At 38.8% G+C, this 23,573-nt stretch overlaps 1 protein-coding gene across 1 annotated transcript in view; it reads left to right on the top strand.

Annotated features, from left to right (window-relative positions):
* Nucleotides 1-23,573, top strand: part of RAC2 (Rac family small GTPase 2) — a 90,189-nt gene that overhangs the window by 28,781 nt on the left and 37,835 nt on the right. The window contains exons 2-5 of the mRNA XM_053721224.1: nucleotides 358-429; nucleotides 1,087-1,204; nucleotides 13,049-13,111; nucleotides 13,791-13,950. Coding sequence (XP_053577199.1) covers nucleotides 358-429; nucleotides 1,087-1,204; nucleotides 13,049-13,111; nucleotides 13,791-13,950 — 413 coding nt within the window. The remainder of the gene's footprint in view (nucleotides 1-357; nucleotides 430-1,086; nucleotides 1,205-13,048; nucleotides 13,112-13,790; nucleotides 13,951-23,573) is intronic.

Genomic DNA, 23,573 nt, shown 5'->3' with positions numbered 1-23,573 from the left:
AAACCGCTAACAAGTTTATGTTAAAATTGTATCTATAGAGCTTCCATTAGCTCACTCCCCTCTCCCTGACATGTTTCGCCGGATTTCCGGCTTTCTCAAAGGCGAGTCCGCCTCTGAATTTTAATATAGCCAATCAGAGCTATATAAAATAACATAGGGATTAGAGAGGCCATTACAGTCACCTGTTTATGTTCCCCTATATTCCTGCCCATGAGATGCTATGCCCTCCCACACCTAGACTGAACTGAGCCCACACTGGACCCCTTGCCTCTGCTCCTTGACCTCTCAGCCCACGTCACAGAGACCCTGACCCCAGTCTCAAGAGAGATATGTGATTTGTGTGTTTGTCTCTTGCAGAGCGGTGGGAAAGACATGTCTCCTGATCAGTTATACGACCAATGCCTTCCCTGGCGAATACATACCAACTGTGTAAGTAAAACTAAAAGGATGTGATAATATTATGCTATATCTAGAGACATTGGGAGAGTTGCCTGTGATTGGGCAAAAGTGGTAGGTGAATCACAAAATGGCCCCTCCCCAAAACTCTACCTTAGGCCACACCCTTTTTTATCCTCTTAGGTGCCAGTAACACACACACCACAGTGATTTCACCTGCCCCTCTCATGACCTTGTAACAAGGCACCAATCAGTAAAAAACACAGAGCAGAGATTTTACCCCAGTGACTACTAAAAGTAACACAACAGAGCGGTACCATTGAGTGACAATAACCTATAAGACAGCATTTTATTGGTTACACTTTACCTACATGTTTGAAATGCATCATGACTAAAAGACCTTTAAGCTGTCTCTCAGGGGACATTAAAACAAATACATGTGTTCAGTAATTTTGCACAGATTTTACTGGACAGCCTGCCTGGTTAAATACTAGACACCTGGCAACCTTAGAGACTGGGGAAGACCAAATAGATCCCTTTATTTTATTCATTCTTGGTGCGAATGTTGAGGTTCCTCCGAAATTCAAAAACATTAAAGGATTCTTCAGATGAGCACTGAGATTTACTGGTTATTGCATTAGTGTTTTAAGAAATGTGTATGAAAAAAAACATCCTAAATCTTTTTTCTAGATTTGATAACTATTCCGCTAATGTGATGGTTGACAGCAAACCGGTGAACCTGGGATTATGGGATACGGCCGGCCAGGAGGATTATGACAGACTGAGGCCACTCTCTTACCCGCAGACGGTTTGTATAAACGCCTCGGATCAGAAGGGAATACTGAATTCATAGATATGTGATAGAAAGAGGGGAATCTGATCTAGATCATGTCCAGCAGCCAAAAGCAATGGGTCTTTTTTATACAGATAGGAACCCATATGCAAAGATGTAGAATACAACTTTGTAAAAAAAACAACAACAAAAAACATTCAACTCATATTTTGATTCCCCATATAGGGTAAGATTACGAGTGGAGCACTAAATTTGCCCATTTTTGGCAGCACGTTAAATAACCAGCCATTACAAGTGGCTGGATAATGTGACTGCGATCTTGCGGTTTCACTTTGCCCTAGAACTCATTAACCAGAAATAAAACAGGGAGTGAAATCAAATACCTGTGCACTATCCTGAACCATACAATAAAAAGGAGGTATTTAGGCTTTAGCGTGTCAGCTCACCTGCCAACACCAAACAAAACCTCAGAAGACCTCTTATACACTTAAAGTGACACTCAAGTCAAAATTAAACTTTAATAATTCAGATAGAGCAGCAATTTTAAACATCTTTCAAATTTACTTCTATTAAAAAAAATGTGCACAGTCTTTTTATATTTACACTTTTTGAGTCACCAACTCCTACTGAGCACGTGCAGGGGGTGTCAGTCAACCTAATCATATTCGATCGGGTTGATTTCTGTCCGCGGCTTCAGAGTAAGCGGACAAGTTATGGAGTAGCGGTCTTTAGACCACTGTTTCCGGTGAGCCTGAAGGCTTGATAAATCGGCCCCTAAGTGCTATTGCATTGTCTTGTTATCATGCATTTGTTGATTATGCAAATCTACTGTATTTACTGGTCCTTTAAAGGGACAGTAAACACCTTGAGATTTTTATATAAAATGTTTAGTTGCAGCTGCACAAGTCTATTGTTTACTGAATTAAACTTTAATGATTCAGATAGAGCAGCAATTTTAAAGGGACAGTCTAGGCCAAAATAAACTTTCATGATTCAGATAGAGCATGTCATTTTAAACAATTTTCCAATTTACTTTTATCACCAACTTTGCTTTGTTCACTTGGTATTCTTAGTTGAAAGTTTAACATAGGAGGTTCATATGCTAATTTCTTAGACCTTGAAGGCCACCTCTTTTCAGAATGCATTTTAACAGTTTTTCACCACTAGAGGGTGCTAGTTCACGTATTTCATATAGATAACACTGTGCTCGTGCACGTGAAGTAATCTGGGAGCAGGCACTAATTGGCTAAACTGCAAGTCTGTCAAAAGAACTGAAATAAAGGGGCAGTTTGCAGAGGCTTAGATACAAGATAATCACAGAGGTTAAAAGTATATTATTTTAACTGTGTTGGTTATGCAAAACTGGGGAATGGGTAATAAAGAGATTATCTATCTTTTAAAACAATAACAATTCTGGTGTAGACTGTCCCTTTAAGTAACTTTCCAATTTGATTCTGTTATTAAACTTACTTTTTTTCTTGGTATTGTTATTGAAGAGCATACTTAGGTACTCTCATGAGTATCTTGAGCACTATATGGTATCAGTGTTTAAAACAATGTTATAAACATAGAAAAATAAAAAAGATTTAGTGCGCCCTTATAAATTGGTGTGTGTATTCTTATGTATATGAGGTAGTAAGTGTGGTAATCAGAATAGTACGGTACATGTATAAATACCAATTGTGTATAAACCTATATGTATTAAATAGTAAGTACATATCTATTATCCTCTATATCTCAAAAGTGATTTAGCACCCAAAAGAAATTGATATGTAAAATAACATCAATGACAGAGATGGTAAATCTATATAGATTTAAAATACTAAGAGTGTCACAGTTGATAAACAATTAAAGAGGATACCAACCTTATTAGAAAAAACTATATACTATCATTCATAGGGTGGTGAAAATAAAAAACGTTAATAAAGATATAGATTATATCTTTTGTTAATAATGTTCAAAATCTAACACAATAAATGCCAAATGCATGTGTAACAGAGTCCACTTAAATAGAATGATGATGCAGGTCTAGGCAGCTGTCTGTGGAGGATCAAGGCCACGATCCGAATTCAATGATCTACAAACAATACAAAAACACAGAAGTGCCACATGGCCCAATATCGTTTGGTACAGAGTGGAAGTAGTATGTAATGGGTACACTCACATTTGCTGTGGCACCCCTAGTGGTGCAGAAGTAGTGGTCTGGGATCAATTAGCAGTCACCCAGAAGACTGACCTCCAGTGGCTATTCAGTAATCTGCAGGAAGTGGTAAAAACACAAGGGTGCCTATATGGCCTAGTATTGATTATGTAGACAAGTAAATATCAAACAATAATAATTATTGCACTCACATTTAGAAGAGCACCTTCATTGGTGCGCTCAGGGCAGGCTGGGATCAATATAGTCACCCAGCAGACTTGTCTCAGGCAATCTGGAACTCCCAGTAATCCAAGAGTGATGAATAGGTCAGGAAAAATTAGGAAATAATCCGGCAGCAAGTGGTAAGTGTTAATAAAACTTACTTTATTTAAAATATTGTTAAAAGGCAAGATTAAGCCTGATGAAACAGCCACTGGTTGGTTGAGAAACACGTTGCTTTTAACAATATTTTAAATAAAGTAAGTTTTTCATCAAATACTCAAAATTTGTTTAGGTGCAAACAAATTCTGCCAATATTTGTTTTACGAATGATACAATCATAATCCACAAATTACTTGTTTGTATTATAGACAATCCACCATACACACTATATATCACAGTCACAGCCCGGCGAAACCGCGCCATAACACTAAGTGCAGCTCGCTCCTGCTCTGTCTGACAGCAGGAGCGAGCTGCACTGTGTATAATGGCGCGGTCGGGCCGGGCTTTGACTATACAGCTGGCCCGATGCGCTGTGTGAAAAACACAGACCCGCTCAGAAGAGCACAGAGAGCGGGTCTGAAAAACAGCCGTTGTTTTAAAAAAATTAAAAGGGAATATTATGTTTTATAAAGTTTGCGCTAATATAATGTTATATAATTCTGCACTATGTGCAGAATTATATAACATTATTTTTTAGGTTTACTGACACTTTAGGTTTAGATTAGGGGTTAATAAATGTAATGTAGGTGGCGGTGGGCTCCGTGAGCGGCGGTGTAGGGGTTAAACAATTAATTTATTTGCATTGGGGTCCGGGATCGGCAGGATAGGGGTTAATAACTTTATGTAGGTGGCGGCGGTATAGGGGGCGGCAGATTAGGGGTTAATAGGTATAATGTAGGTGGCGGCGGGGTCTGGGAGTGGCGGTTTAGGGGTTAATAAGTATAATGTAGGTGGCGGCGGTGTAGGAGGGGGCAGATTAGGGGTGTTTAGACTCGGGGTACATGTTAGGGTGTTAGGTGCAGACACTTCCCATAGGAATCAATGGGATATCGGGTAGCAGCGAACATGAGCTCTCGCTGCTGTCAGACTCCCATTGATTCCTATGTGATCCGCTGCCTCCAGGGCGGAGGATTGAAAACCAGGTACGCTGGGCCGGAAAAGTGGCGAGCGTACCTGGTTGTTCTTTGATAACTAACAAAAGTAGTCAGATTGTGCCGAACTTGCGTTCGGAACATCTGCAGTGACGTAACCATTGATCTGTGTCGGACTTAGTCCGGCGGATCGTATGTTACGTCACTAGATTCTACTTTTGCCGGTCTGTAGGGCTTGATAACTATGGCGAATCAGCCTCGCCACAAATACGCTGCGGAATTCCAGCGTATTTACGGTTGACGGCTTGATAAATAGAGGCCATAGACTCACACATACATTTATAAACACACAAGTCACACAGACACACATACATAATCACACACACACTAACTCACACAGACACACATACATAAACACAAACACATATGTGTATACAGACATAGAAGCCAAATTATCAAGCTCCGAATGGAACTTGATGCCCCTGTAGGCTTGCCGGAAACAGCAGTTATGAAGCAGCAGTCTTAAAACCGCTGCTCCATAGCTGGTCCGCCTGCTCTGAGACTTGCGGACAATAATCCACCGGATCCTATACAATCAGGCTGATTGACACCCCCTGCTAGCGGCGAATCTGCAGGAACTGCTGAGTTGATCATGTTGGACAGACCGATTATAAATCGGCCCCATAGACTCACACATACATTTATATACACACACACAAGTCACACAGACACACATACATAAACACACACACACATGTATACAGACATAGACTCACACATACATTTATACACACACAAGTCACACAGACACACATATATAAACACACATGTATACAGACATATACTCACACATACATTTATACACACACAAGTCACACAGACACACATACATAAACACACACACACATGTATACAGACATAGACTCACACATACATTTATACACACACAAGTCGCACAGACACACATATATAAAAACACATGTATACAGACATAGACTCACACATACATTTATACACACACACAAGTCACACAGACACACATATATAAACACACATGTATACAGACATATACTCACACATACATTTATACACACACAAGTCACACAGACACACATACATAAACACACATGTATACAGACATAGACTCACACATACATTTATACACACACAAGTCACACAGACACACATACATAAACACACATGTATACAGACATATACTCACACATACATTTATACACACACAAGTCACACAGACACACATAGATAAGCACACATGTATACAGACATAGACTCACACATACATTTATACACACACACAAGTCACACAGACACACATACATAAGCGCACACATGTATACAGACATAAACTCACACATACATTTATACACACACAAGTCACACAAACACACATACATAAACACACATGTATACAGACATAGATTCACACATACATTTATACAAACACAAGTCACACAGACACACATACATAAACACACATGTATATAGACATATACTCACACATACATTTATACACACACAAGTCACACAGACACACATACATAAACACACATGTATACAGACATATACTCACACATACATTTATACACACACAAGTCACACAGACACACATACATAAACACACACACACATGTATACAGACATATACACATTCTTTCCATGCTGGTGTATTTTTCATTATCAGGCCCATAGTCCGAAACCCTTACTGTATACAACATAAACACACATACATTCAGAGTACTCACACATACAGCCATAAACACACATACATTCAGTCAAACACATACAGCCATAACCACACATACATTCAGAGTATTCACACATACAGCCATAAACACACATACATTCAGTCAAACACATACAGCCATAAACACACATACATTCAGACTCACACATACAGCCATAAACACACATTCAGACTCACATATACAGCCAGAAACACACATACATTCAGGCACACACACACAGCCAAAAACACACATACATTCAGTCAAACATATACAGCAATAAACACACATACATTCAGACTCATACATACAGCCATAAACACACATTCAGCCACACACACAGCCATAAACACACATAATTTCAGACTCACACACACAGTCATAAACACACATACATTAAGACTCACACACATAGCCATAAACACACATACATTCAGACTCACACATACAGCCATAAAAACACATACATACATTCAAACTTACAGATACAGTCATAAACACACATACATTCAGAATTACACATACAGCCATAAACACACATACATTCAGAATTGCACATACAGCCATAAACACACATACATTCAGACTCACACATAGCCATAAACACACATACATTCAGACTCACAGATACAGCCATAAACACACATACATTCAGGCACACACACAGCCGGAAACACACATACATTTAGTCAAACACATACATCCATAAACACACATACATTCAGAGTGCTCACACATACAGCCATAAACAAACATACATTCAGACTCACACATACGGCCATAAACACACATACATTCAGACTTACACACACAGTCATAAACACACATACATTCAAACTCACACACACAGCCATAAACAGACATACATTAAGACTCATGCATACAGCCATAAACACACATACATTCAGCCACACACACAGCAAGAAACACACATACATTCAGCTATGCACACATCCATAAACACACATACATTCAGACTCACACATACAGCCATAAAACACATACATACATTCAAACTTACAGATACAGTCATAAACACACATACATTCAGAATTACACATACAGCCATAAACACACATACATTCAGAATTACACATACAGCCATAAACACACATACATTCAGAATTACACATACATTCAGACACACATCCATAAACACACATACATTCAGCCGCACGCATACAGCCATAAATACAAATACATTCAGCAGCACACATACAGCCATAAACACACATACATACATTCAGAGTTACACATACATTCAGACACACAGCCATAAACACACATACATTCAGACTTACACATACAGCCATAAATACAAATACATTCAGCCGCACGCATACAGCCATAAATACACACACATACATTCAGAATGACACATACAGCCATAAACACGCATACATACATTCAGACTTACACATACAGCCATAAATACACACACATACATTCAGCCTCACACATACAGTCATAAATACACATACATTCAGACTCACACATACAGTCATAAACACACATACATTCAGCCACACACATATACAGCCATAAACACACATACATACATTTAGACTTACACATACAGCTATAAATACACACACATACATTCAGCCGCACACATACAGCCATAAATACACACACATACATTCAGACTCACACATACAGCCATAAACACACATACATTCAGACACACAGCATAAACACACATACATTCAGACTAACACATTCAGCCATAAACACACATACATTCAGACTCACACATACAGCCATAAATACACATACATTTAGACTTATACATACAGTCATACACACAGACATTTATTTTTATATACACATTTTTGGAGGCACCAGCTCCTACTGAGCATGTGCAACAGTTCACAGTGTATACTTATATGCAATTTCTGATTGGCTGATGGCTGTCATGTGATACAGGGGGAAGGAAAAATGGAAGTAACTTTGAAATATGTCAGAAAAAAAATCAACTACTCATTTTAAATTTTTATTAAATTGTCTTTGTATTATACAATTGTTGACTATGCAATTCTAATGTATGATTATTATTATTTGTAGAGCGCCAACAGATTCCGCAGCGCTAATTTGATTGTTCTTTTGAAAAGCTCTTATTTTCCATGTATGATAGATATAGATAATTATAGATACAATGCTCCTTACAAGGCAGATTATCCTGGGTCCTGTTCAAGCTGCACATAATGTGCTTGTCAGGGTGTTTGGGTTTTTGGGAAGGATTTATTAGTGCAATGCAGTGCGGCCGTACATTTCTCTGCACTTATAATGTGCTCCGTGCCTAATTACGCACGATGTAGGAATTGGAGTCTGGGAACCTCTAGAGTGCAGGCTATGAGCATCTTATTCTCGTCAGAATCTGATGAGTCAATTTAGCTTTTCATTTAGGGATTTGATCTAGTGTGAGAGAGAATGAAAAATATTAATATTATCATTTGCATGTCTGCGTAGATTATGCAGATGACATTTGCAGCAAAATGCTTTCTGATCACTGGGAATAGAACAAGTTAAAGAAGATTTGTGATTATGCGCTTCCATTTAAAGGGACGTGAAAGAAAAAAATATGTTTAGCTATTAATCCTGCGCATGACAAGAACGGTCATCATGCAAACTGCTGCCTGTAAGCGCTTGACGACACATTATCTTCATAAAGGCAAATTGATTCACTTGCACTGCATACCCAGAGCTACATGTGCGTGCCGGTGATGTCATCATAAATGTGCATGGTGACATCACAGAGGGGGTGGGGGCTATGACAGGCAGCGATCTCAGCTCCCTTACTAGCTACAGACCTTTAAGACCCCTTATTTGAAAGAGATATTATATTATATTATAGCCCCCAAATTTAACCTGTAGAGGGAGATGCAGCAGGCTCTGCCTTCACAGTTTGGATGTCTCCTATCCAATGATATATGCACTCTCAGTTTGGGATCAGTTTTTTTAATTAACTTTATTATACACTTAAGAGCACTGGCTCAAAACTAAAATAATATAGAACCCTGCGGCTCTTAACAGGACAAGAAAGTAAATGCACTATAATATAAACAAAACAGTGCTGTGGTTTAGCACTTAAAGTGCACAGTATTATTTATTTTATACATGTTTTTATTTTTTTATTTTAATTTAACAGTGCTTCTAGATATGCAGCTTAGTTTACCAAGGGTAAAGCTACTTCACTCTATACTCCCTCTACAGGTTGATTTTATAGCATTGCTACACAGACATGTATACTACCAAACCTACCTCAGTATGCTCTCATTGAAAGAAGCTGTTGTCACAGAGGACACCAAGGGAAAAATATACAGGCATGGGGGTGGCTGGAGGACTCTTCTAAACAGGGTGTAAAAACTACACTTAAAATAAAAACGCATAAATCTGAATATAACTTAAAGAAGCATTATATTGCATATGCCTTTAATTATATATAGAAAGAAAATTGAACTGTCCCTTTAATGTGGTATTGATGTTAAATGTCTAATATGTTATAACAAATCAGTGTGCAATTAACCCAAACGTTCTGATGATCATATTTTAGGTGTGTACAAGTCTTATAGTTAAAATAATTTTATGATGGACTAGAATACCATTGGTATTTGGGAATTAAGGCACTACAAACTATTAAAGGGATACTAAACCCATTTTTTTCATTAATGATGCAGATAGAGCAGCAATTTTAAGCAACTTTATTATTTACTCCTATTATTAATTTTTCTTCGTTCTCTTGCTATCTTTATTTAAAAAGCAGCAATGTAAAGCTTAGGAGCTGGCCAATTTTTGGGTTACACTTTTATTATTATTATTATTAACAGGTATTTGTAGAGCGCCAACAGATTCCGCAACGCTATGAACATAGTTGGTATACAGGATAACATTTATAGGGATCAAATGGGTAGAGGGCCCTGCCGAGAGTTGCACTTTTGTAGTTGGCTCTTATGAAGGCGATCTACAAACAGCTGGGCTCATAGACTTACATTCTAAGGGGTTCAAGGGGAAAGCGATGGAGTTAGGAAAGGTTAGTGTTGGTTGTATGCATCCCTGAATAGTAGAGTCTTTAGGGAGCGCTTAAAGTTGTTAAAATTAGGGGAGAGTTTTGTGGAGTGAGGCAGGGAGTTCCACAGGATGGGGGCCAGTCTGGAGAAGTCCTGTAAATGGGAATGTGAGGAAGTAACAAGAGAGGAGAGTAGGAGATTGTGAGCAGAGCGCAGGGGACGGGAGGGAGAGTATATGGAGACAAGGTCTGAAATGTAGTGTGGAGCAGTGCAGTTGAGGGCTTTATATGTCAGCGTGAGGATTTTGTGTTTAATCCTGGAGGCAAGAGGAAGCCAGTGAAGGGATTGGCAGAGAGGTGCAGCAGATGAAGAGCAACATGTAAGGAAGATGAGCCTGGTAGAGGCATTCATTATGGATTGTAAAAGAGCTAGGCGGCAGCTAGTTAGACCAGAGAGGATGGAGTTGCAGTAGTCGAGACGGGAAAGAATAAGAGAGTGGATTAAAATCTTTGTTGTGTCTTTTTAAAGGAAATGTCTAATTTTAGGGATGTTTTTAAGGTGGAAGTGACAGGCTTTAGCCAAGGACTGAATGTGAGGAGTGAAGGAAAGGTCTGAGTCAAGTGTGACCCCAAGACATTGGGCATGCGGGGTAGGGGTAATGATGGAATTATCAACAGTTATAGAAAATGGGGGGGGGGGAGATTTTGGAAGAAGGGGCAAAAATAAGTAGTTCAGTTTTGGAGAGATTTAGCTTAAGGTAGTGAGAGGACATCCAAGATGATATATGAGAATATGAGAAAGACAGTTAGTGACACAGGTTAGTAAGGATGGAGGTAGGTCTGGTGCAGATAGATAGATTTGGGTGTCATCGGCATACAAATGATATTGAAATCTGTGGGACTTTATTAAGGAACCTAATGATGATGTATAGATTGAAAAGAAAAGGGGACAGAGGACAGAGCTTTGTGGTACCCCAACAGAAAGTGGTAACGGGGCAGAGGATGCTCCGGAGATTGCTACACTAAAGGTACGGTTAGATAGATAGGAAGAGAACCACAAGAGAGCTGTGTCGCAGATGCCAAAGGATTGGAGGGTTTGGAGCAAAAGAGGGTGGTAAACAGTGTCAAAGGCTGCAGGCAGATCAAGGAGGATAAGCAGAGAGAAGTGGCCTTAGGATTTTGCTGTAAGTAGGTAATTGGTAACCTTGATAATTGCTGTCTCTGTGGAGTGATGGGGATGAAATTCAGATTCCAGTGGGTCAAGAAGAGAGTATAGTGTAAGGAAATGGGATAGACGTGCGTATACTAGCTTTTCAAGGAGCTTTGAGGCAAGAGGGAGTAGGGAAGTAGGATGGTAGTTGGATGGGGAGGTTGGATCGAGGGAAAGTTTTTTGAGGATAGGTGTGGCCAGTGCATGTTTTAGAGATGAGGGAAATATACCAGTGCTGAGGGAGAGGTTGAAAATGTGTGTGAGTATGGGGGTGAGGGTAGAAGAGAGGGAGGGGAGTAGCTGTGAGGGGATAGGGTCCAGGGGACAGGTAGTGAGGTAGGAGGACAGTATAAGGGCAGAAACTTCTTCCTCTGTAACAGGGGCAAAAGAGCTAAATTTAAGGGTATTTGGGTTTTGAATGATTGTAAGCTTTTGAGGGGGTGGGAGATTGGTAGTAAGTTGAGAGGTGATTCCATTTCTGATGGAATCAATTTTGTTATTGGAGTGGCTGGCAAATCTTGAGCTGAGAGAGAAGCTGTATCAATAGACGTTTTGGATTAGAGGAAAAAGTAGAGATGAGATTAGAGAAGTATTGTTGCTTATAAAGATTATGGGCAGAATAGTAGGAGTTCAGGATGAACTTGTAGTGAAGAAAGTCAGCTGAACTCTGACATTTCCTCCAGTGTCGCTCAGCAGTACGGGAACATCTGCATAGGTACCGTGTCAGAGGAGTATGCCAACGCTAAGGATAAGAGTGTGGTTTCTGAGCTATGGTAGGAGGGGCCAGGGTGTCAATGACCGATGTAAGGGTGGAGTTAAAGTGGCAGATAGATTTGTCAGGGAAGGAAAAGGAGGTGATGGAAGAAAGGAGAGGTTCAAGAGAACTAGCAAGCTGTTGCTGATCTAATGCTTCTGTGAAGTTTGGTGTAAGGGGTAGAGGAAGGGGGGTTGTAGGGAGGGAAGTGATAAACAAGCACTATCCAGGGTGCTGAACATAAATGGTCTGACTCCTAAGCTTTACATTCCTGCTTTTTAAATAAAGATTGCAAGAGAATGAAGAAAAATTGATAACAGGAGTAGATTAGAACATTGCTTAAAATTGCTGTTCTATCTGAATCATGAAAGAAAAAAATTGGGTATAGTTTTCCTTTTTTACTGAATTAAAATGTCTTTTAGATATAAATACCCACAAAATCCCATGCCAAAATCCCATGCGGAGCACTTATAGATTAGATTACTGCCTTACTTACTACTGTCAGTGACTTACTGAGGGATGTCTGTGATCCATTTGTGGTGCCAATATGGCCACGAAAGGCCTATTCTCTTTGTAAGATGACAATCAATTCATGGGAAGTATTAGAACACCACTTGATGTGACTGAAAATTTGTTATGATGGGCCAAGTGAGGTTTTCACTAAAATCTTATACTGTTTTCTATTTTATAGGACGTATTCCTGATCTGTTTTTCTCTGGTTAGTCCAGCATCCTATGAGAACGTCAGAGCTAAGGTAAGCAACGTAAAGAAATCTGTCTTGTCATGTAAAAGGATTCATTAAGGACTGTACTAGGGATGGGAGAATGTTTCTAAAAATTCAAAATTTTAAATGAATTTTGATATATTCGTTCATTCAAATCAAATTTGAATGTTTATATAACATTCTAACAGTCCATTTTTCGAATTTTCATTTTTGAATTTTTCAATAACATTCGAAAATATTTGTTCGAATAATAGAATATTTAGCTATGTATTTTATATCACATTCAATTTCGAAATGTAATATTCAAATTCAAAATAGTATTTCTAGCCTACAACTGTGTTTTATAAATGTAATATTAAAATTTGAATGTTACATTCAAATTCGAATGTCACATTCGAATTCAAAATAGTTTTTCTAGTCTAATCCTGTGTTTTATAAATGTAATTTTCGAATTTGAATGTGACATTCGAAAACTGTAAATAACATTTGATAATAGAATTTTTAATAATATTCGTTCTTATCAACATTTATTTATGTAAATCGTATTTCTACAAATACATTCGTTCTGGAATTCGAATTTGAATATAAACACATCCCTAGACTGTACCACCACAAGTCTAGCACAACTTGTATTGTCTATCATATAACTGAGCTGGGTATGGATACTCAGATATAATGCCCCGCAATCTACTTTCTTATCCCAATGCAGTGGTTTCCAGAGGTGAGGCATCACTGTCCCAGCACCCCTATCATTCTGGTGGGGACCAAGCTTGACTTGCGTGATGACAAGGAAACCATTGAAAGGCTGAAGGAAAAGAAACTTTCTCCAATATCCTACCCCCAGGGTCTGGCACTAGCTAAGGAGATCGGTGAGTTCTTCTGTATATGGAACAAAAGGGGGGGAATAAATTATTTGCAGAGATAGTGTTCCGTACTTACACCAATTAAAGGTTTTTCCTTTAAACATTAGCAATACAAAGCCTAATAAGACTTGTATCATGATGACCCAAATAAGCCAACAGTGAGGTCAATTGTAATTGGATTTGATACAGTAGTGGGGGAGGAACTGTTTCTTATAAAAACATGGAATCAGATATATAGAATGATCAGGGTGTTTTATAAATAAATCTGCCAAGCCTCCTAGTAAAAACATGATATTATCAGAATAAGTTGTCAAAGATGGTGTTGCAATGAAAGACTAATGTTTTACAAACTGGTTATTATCATTATATATATATATATATATATATATATATATATATATATATATATATATATATATATATATATATATATATATATATATACACACACACACAGTATTATTGCAGATCCATAGTATGTATTAATAAACGTGCTCTGGTTTTTGGGCGACTGTAAAAAAACAACAAGTTTTTCTGTATTCCTTTGCATTCATCAAAAAATGATAAAAGCAAACAAACCCCTTCCAACCCTTTACATGTAACTGGCTGGAATTAGTGAAAAATATAGTTTTATTTTAATAAATAATAGACTCTCACAACTTCCCTTCTTAATGTTATGGGTATGGATATAAAAATGAATTAATTAAAAAATTGAGTGGATTCACTAGTATTTAGAGGGATAGGCGGATTTAAATTAATTTTGGATTGCAGTGTGCCTTTAAGTAACACACATAGATAGATAGATAGATAGATAGATAGATAGATAGATAGATAGATAGATAGATAGATAGATAGATAGATAGATGGATGATGGATGATAGATAGATGGATGATAGATAGATAGATCTAGTGACAATAAAGATTTAACTATTTATAAACAGACGTGCACAGAAAAAATAGTTTCAAATGATTAATTTACCCCCCCAAATCTTTTTTTGTTCTTACTGATATTGTTTAAGAGAGTCGTTTATTTGTTAATTAAATCCATCTGACCCCTATTTCCTATAGGAAATAGAGCAGCTGGACAGTAGCTTAAACTTAAAGGGACAGTTGACCCCAACAATTTCTCCCCTTTAAATTGTTCCCAATGATCCATTTTACCTGCTAGATTGTAATAAATTGTTTATAAATAGCTCCTTTACCCCTATATTGGCATTTGAAATAGCAGATTTAGCCTGTGGTATGCCAACCTATACTGAAAGTTTCTATACTGGAGTTTAGCCTATTGATAAGCCTAAGTAAACACAGCCAGCAGAATAAATTACACTCCCAGTGGGGAACAGGATAGTTAAGTAATAAAATGATAATGTTCCATTGTTCTCTCTAAGTATTGAGCTTTGGTTTTCCAAACAAATATAAGATAAGAAAGCAAGTGTGTGTACACAAAGTGATAACATAATGAGAGCTGATAATTACCATTGTAGTAGGCTGTGGTTTAAAAGCACAAAACCATCATATACACAAATAAACCTGAAAATGCAATTTCTCATACATGTTATACTCTGCAGCTGGTATAACAAGTCATTGAAAATACATTTAAATAAAAATAATATTCAAGTGTACTTTCCCTTTAAAGTATAAGCTAGTAATTGTGCTACAAGCCAGCAGCAGCACATAGCTTTCTTTTTTGTTTTAATGGAATCAGGACTGGCCAAGAAGTGGCTTAAATACTTATTGGTTGACACCAGAATCAATCAACTGACAATGACATTGCTGTATTGCTATTGACTAGAGTAAATTTGAACTTTTAAAGCCCCCACCCCCCTGCAAAAACAGTCTTTCCCACCTTTATATTAAGCACAAAAACAAATCAACTACTATTTTCCCCACATGAATTCCGTTTGTTCGTTTTTGTGAAAGGGACATTTGTTTATCATTTTCAGACAAATGTAAACAAATACGGAGACATTTGTCTTTCCTGACATTCGCCAAAAAAGGGTACCTGTTTATTAATACATACTAAGGATCTACAATAATACTGTATATATACAAAAAAATATTTAAATACACACACACATATATATATAGATAGATATATAGATAGATAGATAGATAGATAGATGATAATTACCAGCTTTCATTGCAAAGCCCCATCTTTAATAACATTCCCATAATATCACGTTTTCACTAGAAGGCTGGGCAGATTTATTTCTAAATTATCCTGCAGATTATAAATTGTACCTACGTCGCCTTCTATATATATATTCTAAAGCGATTTTCCAATTCATCATTCTGTATATAGGGTTTCTATCTTTTGTAAAGAACAGTACCTACTTCCTCCCTCACTGCAGTACCAAATCCGATTACTATTGAATTCAGTGTTGGCTTATTATGGGTACCATGATATGAGTCTAATTAGGCTTTGCATTGCTAATGTTTAAAGCAAAAACCCTTAATTGGTATAAGTAAAACTCATTTAGAAAAGACTGTCTCTGCATATGATTTACTAATGTAATAATGTTCTATCCTAATTAAGGGTTCTTCTGTCTCCAACTGATCTTAGAGTAAAATAATTCCTTTCCTTTTGTTACTATAGAATTCACATATTAAATACATCTTTAACCACAAATCTTAAAAGGACAGTAAAGAAAAAAATCTAATTCTCATAAATCCGATGGAGCATCAATTTTAAACATCTTTCCAGTTTACTTATATAATATATTTTCTTAATTCTCTTGGTATCCTTTGTTGAAAAGCATACTTAGGTAGGCTCAGAATCAGCAATGCACTACTGGGAGCTAGCTGCTGAGTGGTGGTTGCACATATATGTCTCTCTCTTGCTATTGGCTCACCAGATGTGCTCAGCTAGGTCCCAATAGTGCATTGCTGCTTCTTCAACAAAGAATGCCAAGAGAATGAAGCAAATTTGATAATAGAAGTAAACTTTAAAGTTGTTTAAAATTGTGTGCTATGTCTGAATCATGAAAGAAAGAAAAAATGAGTTTCATGTCCCTTTAAAATTTTGAGCATTTTATTTTACACAAATGTTACATGGTAACTTTAGCTCCCAGTTTTTTTTTTTTTTTTGGAGACTAGATCATACTCATAGTAATGCTTTGTTACATAAAAAGGGATAATCCTTAAATTGTGACTCAGATGACGATCACACATTCTGAAAAGATTATTGCTTTTGTGTATATATAATGCTAAAAACTGTGACTTAAATATGATAAAATTCCAGGAAAGATAAGAAAAAAATGATGAAAAGACGTTGCCCATATCCAATATGGTGGATAAATAGGAATGAATTATATTAGAACTCCAATATGACCACTTTGAAAATGGCCGTATAGGATTAGGATATACGCTATAAAGGAGAAAAGGAGAGGACGCACATTACTTCCTTGAAAAAGCCGTAAGTATATGGCGAAACGTACGTCAGAACTTAGCATCATAGCCATGTCCCCGCAATATCATCACAAGGATAGGTATCGTGAGAATTCCGGATACTAGGCAGAAGAGTTTGTGGTATGAATTGTAATCTAGTCCACTTCCATCCTTCTTGAGGATCGATATAAGCTGCCCACTGAGAGCATACAGTGGTTAGATACCGAGTGACTATTTCTGAGGATCGATATTGTGGCTTTTATATGTTTTAATTATATATAGTATAAAACAAGCATTTATTAAAAGCACAGTATTGCCGGATTAATACTGGGTACCATGTGTTGAAGAAAAAAAAATACAACTTGAAACAACTGGTCCAAATTCAAAAGGTTATTATTGTACAATCAAGCAGGATTACAACAGAGTGACAGCATGTCATCACTTTTAGAGTGACACAAGCTGGCATGCAAAATCAGATAAGAACAGTGTCTCTTTATAGTCTCAAATTATCCCATGTGCTGTGCTTTGAGCCAATCCAGAATCTTCACATGTAGGGAACTCGTGGTCTTCTTATCTCGTACATACAGCACTTGGGTGGTTTTTTACTTAGCTAGAAGTTTATATTTTTGCAAGCACAACACAATAGCTGAACTGTCAAGAAAGTGTATTGTTCTTAAAGCTATAAGCATCGATTTAATATAAAGCACAGGGCAAAATGGCAGAGTTAAATATTTTTCTCTAACATTTCTCAGCCTTTTGACAATTTTATTATCACATATATTTATCTATTACCTTGCGTTTATCACGCCTTTATTACTTTGTGTTTCTCATTTGACTAACAGCCTGCCTACCTGGTAATGACCCCTTAGACAGACCGTATATCACTGAGTATACAGATAAGCTGCATAGACAGTGGGATACCGGGCATCCATTCCAGATCTGCCTACATAGTGACCATTTCCTCTTAGCATTCACACATCTTTATTGGTAACACACAAACACAAAATATGCAATCTCTATCTAATCAGATAACAACAGCAGCCAGAACTGCATCCTGTCACAGGCCTAGGTCCAAATCCTGTAGTAGGCCCAAAGCTGAGGTGCAATTGTGGGACCCCCTCGCAGAGATGAGATCTTCCACCTGTCTCCTAGATTGACTGGAGGGTCTGCAGGGGAGGCATGTAGCTGAGCTAGGTTATCAGAGGGTCATCTCTGTGGCTGTTGTATCATCTCCCTAAACAATAGGTATCTTCATCTTTTTGCTGCAATGAGAAACACAAATCATTAACAATTTCCAGACAATTAGGCACATCAAGATTAATCCTATCACTACCACTATGGGTTTTAAAAGATTAGTATTTTGTTAAACCAGGTTCCAATGGATCCCATCCAGGAGAAAGGGTTCCCTCCCTCCTTAGCTATATCTCTAGATTTTTGTTGTAACTCTTTTACTTTGTTCATGTGTGCCTCTATAGGGTCATGGGAATCCTCCAACCAGGTGCAACATTCGGAGCCAATAATAGCACATGTTCCCTGCTCAATAGCAAGTAGGTAATCAAGAGCCATCCTATTCTGAAGAGCCACCTTCCTAACTTGGGCTAACTCTTCATTAAGGGCATGTATAGAACTTGTAGTCTCATTAATAATCCCATCCATGATAGTAGTGCATTTATTCATTCTATTTTCTAGCTTAATTCCCCAACCTGTCCAGGCAGGGAACCACATCCAGGCTTTATCTGCAGATGAGAATAATTTTCACTTATACCTTGTTTCCCCTAGGGATGTTTCAAACACTGAAATATTTGAGTGTGTTCTAATGGCTGGTACAACTATTCCTATGATGTAGTTACTCCATGCAGTCTGTGGTATTCAGCTGTTTGGCAGTCTGTTGGTGTAAAAGCCAGATGGAATTTGTCAATTTGTTGCCCTTCACTGGTGCATAGAGGTATAAGACACAAAGAAAAGGACAAAGAAAAAAGCAGGACAGTATATGCATTTTGGTAGTTTGCTTACCCTCTTTGTCCCCAGTGGTCTCACCCTTTTGACACAGGTTCTTATCACCGACCTGGAAGTCCACCTTCTTACAGTGGGAGGCGTGTATCCAGTTTGGTTTCCCTTCCACTTTGACTGAGGTGGGTGTGATCATCATTTACACCTGGTATGGGCCGTCAAATTGGGGCTCTAGGTGTCTCCTCACGTATCTTCTTTTCACCACCCAGTCTCCAGGTTGCATGTGGTGAGTTCCAGTTATTTCTTCTAGATCTGGTAATGAAGAGAAAACTATTCCATGCAAATTAGTTGCAGCTGGACAACATAATCAGTTAGAGAAGCATACTGCCCATGTAATTCTTGTGGAAAGAAAAGGCCTGTTAGTGGTGGTCTACCAAACAAAATTTCAAATGGGGAAAAGCCATGTTTTCCCTTTGGGGTATGTCTTACTGCAAAGAGGGCTAAAGGTAAGGCTTGTACCCAAGTAAGTTTTGTCTGCTCACAGATCTTGGCTATTTTATTTTTTAAAACACCATTTGCTCTCTCTACTTTCCCAGATGATTGTGGGTGGTAAGGTGCATGGAGATGCTGGTTAATCTGCAACCCTTTCAACATTTCTGCAAACACTTGCCCAGTAAAATGAGTCCCTCGATTAGATTCTACTGTTTCAGGTAGATCATATCTGAACACAATTTCAATTATCAGCTTTTTGGTTGTTACACCTGCCTTTGCAACCGGCCAGGCCTCCACCCAAGAGGAAACATGTCTACACACACCAAAACATACTCATAGATTCCACATTTGTGCAGTTGAATGTAGTCTATTTGCAGTCTTTGGAATGGGTAGTCAGGTTTTACAAGGTGTTTCATCTCCACCTTTGTCAATTTACCTGGATTGTATTTAGCACAGATCATGCATTTCTTGCACGATTCATTTGCAAATTGTGAGAAACCTGCTGCAAACCAAAATTTATTAACACTAGCGATCATTCCCCCTTTGGAAACATTGGATGTGAGATGAGAGAGACTGTCTAAAATGGGATATAGCACTGGAGGTGCACACAATCTACCATCCCCATGTTTCCAAACCTCATTTTTCAGTTTGCAACCAACGTTTTTTCACTTACTCTGAGTTAGGGAACCTGTTTGGTTTTGGAGGTTTTTTTAAACATCCATTGTCAAATTCTCCTTCTTGGCTGCTTCATCTACTGTATTATTACCCATAATGATAGGATCTATTGCTCGCTGATATGCCTGGCATTTAATAAAATCTTCGGATCTTTTGAGAACACTACGGGATGCTCCAGTATCCACCAAACACTACACAGAATGGTATGACATGTCAGAGAGGGTCAGGCGAACAAAGGCATCAAATATGATTGGTAGCACTGGAAGCCCAGCCCGTCAATTGTACTCCTGTCTTCCCTGTTTTGGAGCTGTGCAGTCTCTTGCAAAATGACCTGGTTTGTCACAGTTATAGCATTTGGCTTTTCTGGGTTCCCCTTATTAGTCCCTCTAAACTGTTTCCATTGGGGTTTCCCAGGGGCACTCATTAGCATTACCCTTTGTGCTTTCTTTTCCTGTACTTTCTCTATGTTCCTTTGTATTTAGCTCGCTAAGCTCATTAGTGCTGGGACTGATTTATCCCGTCAATCAGAATTGGCGGAAACTAATTTATCATGAATTTCTTTATTCAGTCCCGACACCAATGTGGCAGTGAGTATTTATTTCCATACCTTGGTCTTCAAGGTTACCTCCCGCCTCCTCCACAGTTTTCCTAAATCTCTCAAAGTAGTCTTCTACTGGTTCTTTATAAATCTTGCCATGAGTTGGTATGGGGCACAAATGATGGGACAGTGGCCTTAACTTGGGGTTCAACATATAAAGGGGGGTGTAAAGGAAGAGGAGATTGCAATCCTCCAGTGATTGACGCCGTGGTTAGGCTAGCAGGAGTCTTTGGTCTGGCCCCTAGGTCTATTAGGGCCTCTGCATTGTCCACATTACGCTCCACTAGAGAGACTGCAAGCTGCTCTATCTGTTCTGCCTCTTCCCTATTTGATTCTAACTAACTTCACCCTCCCAGCTGGCCTGTTCTCCCTGTCTTGGTCTCTATAGTAAAAATACTTTGGGCCCTTTGCTGTCTCTGATAGGATTCTACAGTCCATCTACTCCAAGCTGCCTTCTCATTAGCCTCTATCAATTTTTTATTAAAATTTTTAGAGAGATTTTCCCAGTGGGATAATTCAAAGGTTCCCCCTTTGGGAATCCCGAAATCCATTCCCTTAGTCAGCTTGCACCATTTAGGCAGATGCTGGCTGACCCACGTGCTATATTTTTTATTCATATCCTCCTGTGGGGTAGGAGGATTCTTTGGATGCCCATTCCTTAAGGATGACACTGCGTCACCCTTGCTAAAATAGTTTCCCATAGCCCAGCTATGATGGAGGGGACTCTTACCCTTCTCTCTCCACTCTTAACAGTCCTATGGCTGTGGCTGTCAGGGAAGGTCCCACACTAAAAATCCCTGCTTGTGATCCCACCAAATTGTTCAACAAACCCAAATAATAAACAGTAGGGAGACAAACCCAAAAAGTACCTGGCCTCTATATATTTAAAGTCAAACATGCTAGGGGCTTACATCAACAGTTTTTTAATCTATCATAAGAGAGAAATAATACTAGAATCTTAGATCCTAGAGAGGTGCGCTAGTGTATATTCAGTGAATGGACAAAATCCGGCAACACTATTGATAGTTAAATGTGACGAAATGAGTCCTGTAGGAGCAGGGAAAGAGGCTCCACATAGGGTAATAACGTATGGAGACAACACAAACGATAGCAGATGAGCCTCCCCTGAAGATGGCTATTCACATACACGGCGGCACAACCGGAGTGCCCCACTAAGCAGTACGGGACCAAATGGGAGTTGAGGAAAGCAGAAGGAGGGCACAGTCAAAATAGGTAATATTGATTATTGTTCAGTAGTCCGGACGGGGTTTTTGGATACAGCGTGTGACTTGTCAGTTTGGGACTGAACTGACAGAACTCTCCTCCACTTATCAAGTAGGTAGTCTGCAGTTACAATACAAAATTTCAATATCGATTATATTGTGCCGACTTCAGAGGCAGAACTCACAGAATTTCCTAAGGAAAGGGGAGACACCTGGAAATCCCTTAGAGGATCCTGTGCGTTACCCTCCTAACACCTGGGCTTAGTGATATCTGGATGACTGCTACTCCCTGAGGGATCCCAACTGTGGTGGTTGGTGCTTCTTTCCACATGACCTGACGCTGGCGTGTGGGCATCTCTGCCTCGAGTCTCTCTGGTGACTCTTTTGGTCCCGTACTGCTTAATGAGGCACTCCAGTTGTGCCACCATGTATGTGAGTAGCCATCTTAAGGGGGGCTCATCTGCTATCGTTTGTGTTGTTTTCATACGTTACTACCCTATGTGGCACCTCTTTCTTTCCCTGCTCCTACAGGACTCATTCCATCTGCTACAGCTTAGGGATGCGCTCTTCAGCATAGGAGGGTACAGGCTCAAACCAGCGTGACCAGGGTCGTCCAGAAACAAATCCGAGAGGTGATCAGAGTTCGCTCTCGTTCTCTAGGAATAGCCCTGTAGCCAATAGCAGCATTGGACTGAAGTTGAACTTAATCGACGATGTCCAAAGGCCAGCACAGGGGGTACCCAGAGACTTTGTACTGACAGCCAAGGCAGACTAAGAAACTCTGCACCAACTCACACTTAACCTTCCGTTGTCCCTTTGCTGTGCAGACAATGTTAGTAACAGTTTACTTAACAGACTCAGAAAATATAAAACCTTCATGTCTGAGGACGATAGGGTCTTCTTACATAACACACCACTACTCCCACTTTCTTTTTCCGCAGAGAGGCATCTTGGAGCAGTGCATTCACATGCCGTGAAGGACCTCTTACGCTCACACTTTCATAACAAAAGATGTTAAAACATAAAACAGGTGTTTCAGGTTCTTGGGAGTTTGTACTTACAACAGGACAGAGGGTTTAGGAATCAGAGGAGGGGAGACCTGTTGGCGCCGGTGGTCTCCTGTCCTCAGGTTCCAGGCCTGGCTCCGTCCAGAATCGCTTTCAAACTTCTGGGTTTCGGCACCAAAATGTTGAAGAAAAAAATACAACTTGAAACAACTGGTCCAAATTTAAAAGGTTATTATTGTATAATCAAGCAGGATTAGAACAGAGTGACAGCATGTCATCACTTTTAAGTAACACAAG

The sequence above is a fragment of the Bombina bombina genome, chromosome 7, assembly GCF_027579735.1.
Source record: "Bombina bombina isolate aBomBom1 chromosome 7, aBomBom1.pri, whole genome shotgun sequence".
Classification (NCBI taxonomy): Eukaryota; Metazoa; Chordata; class Amphibia; order Anura; family Bombinatoridae; genus Bombina; species Bombina bombina.
This window is presented reverse-complemented; position numbering and strand designations above follow the sequence as displayed.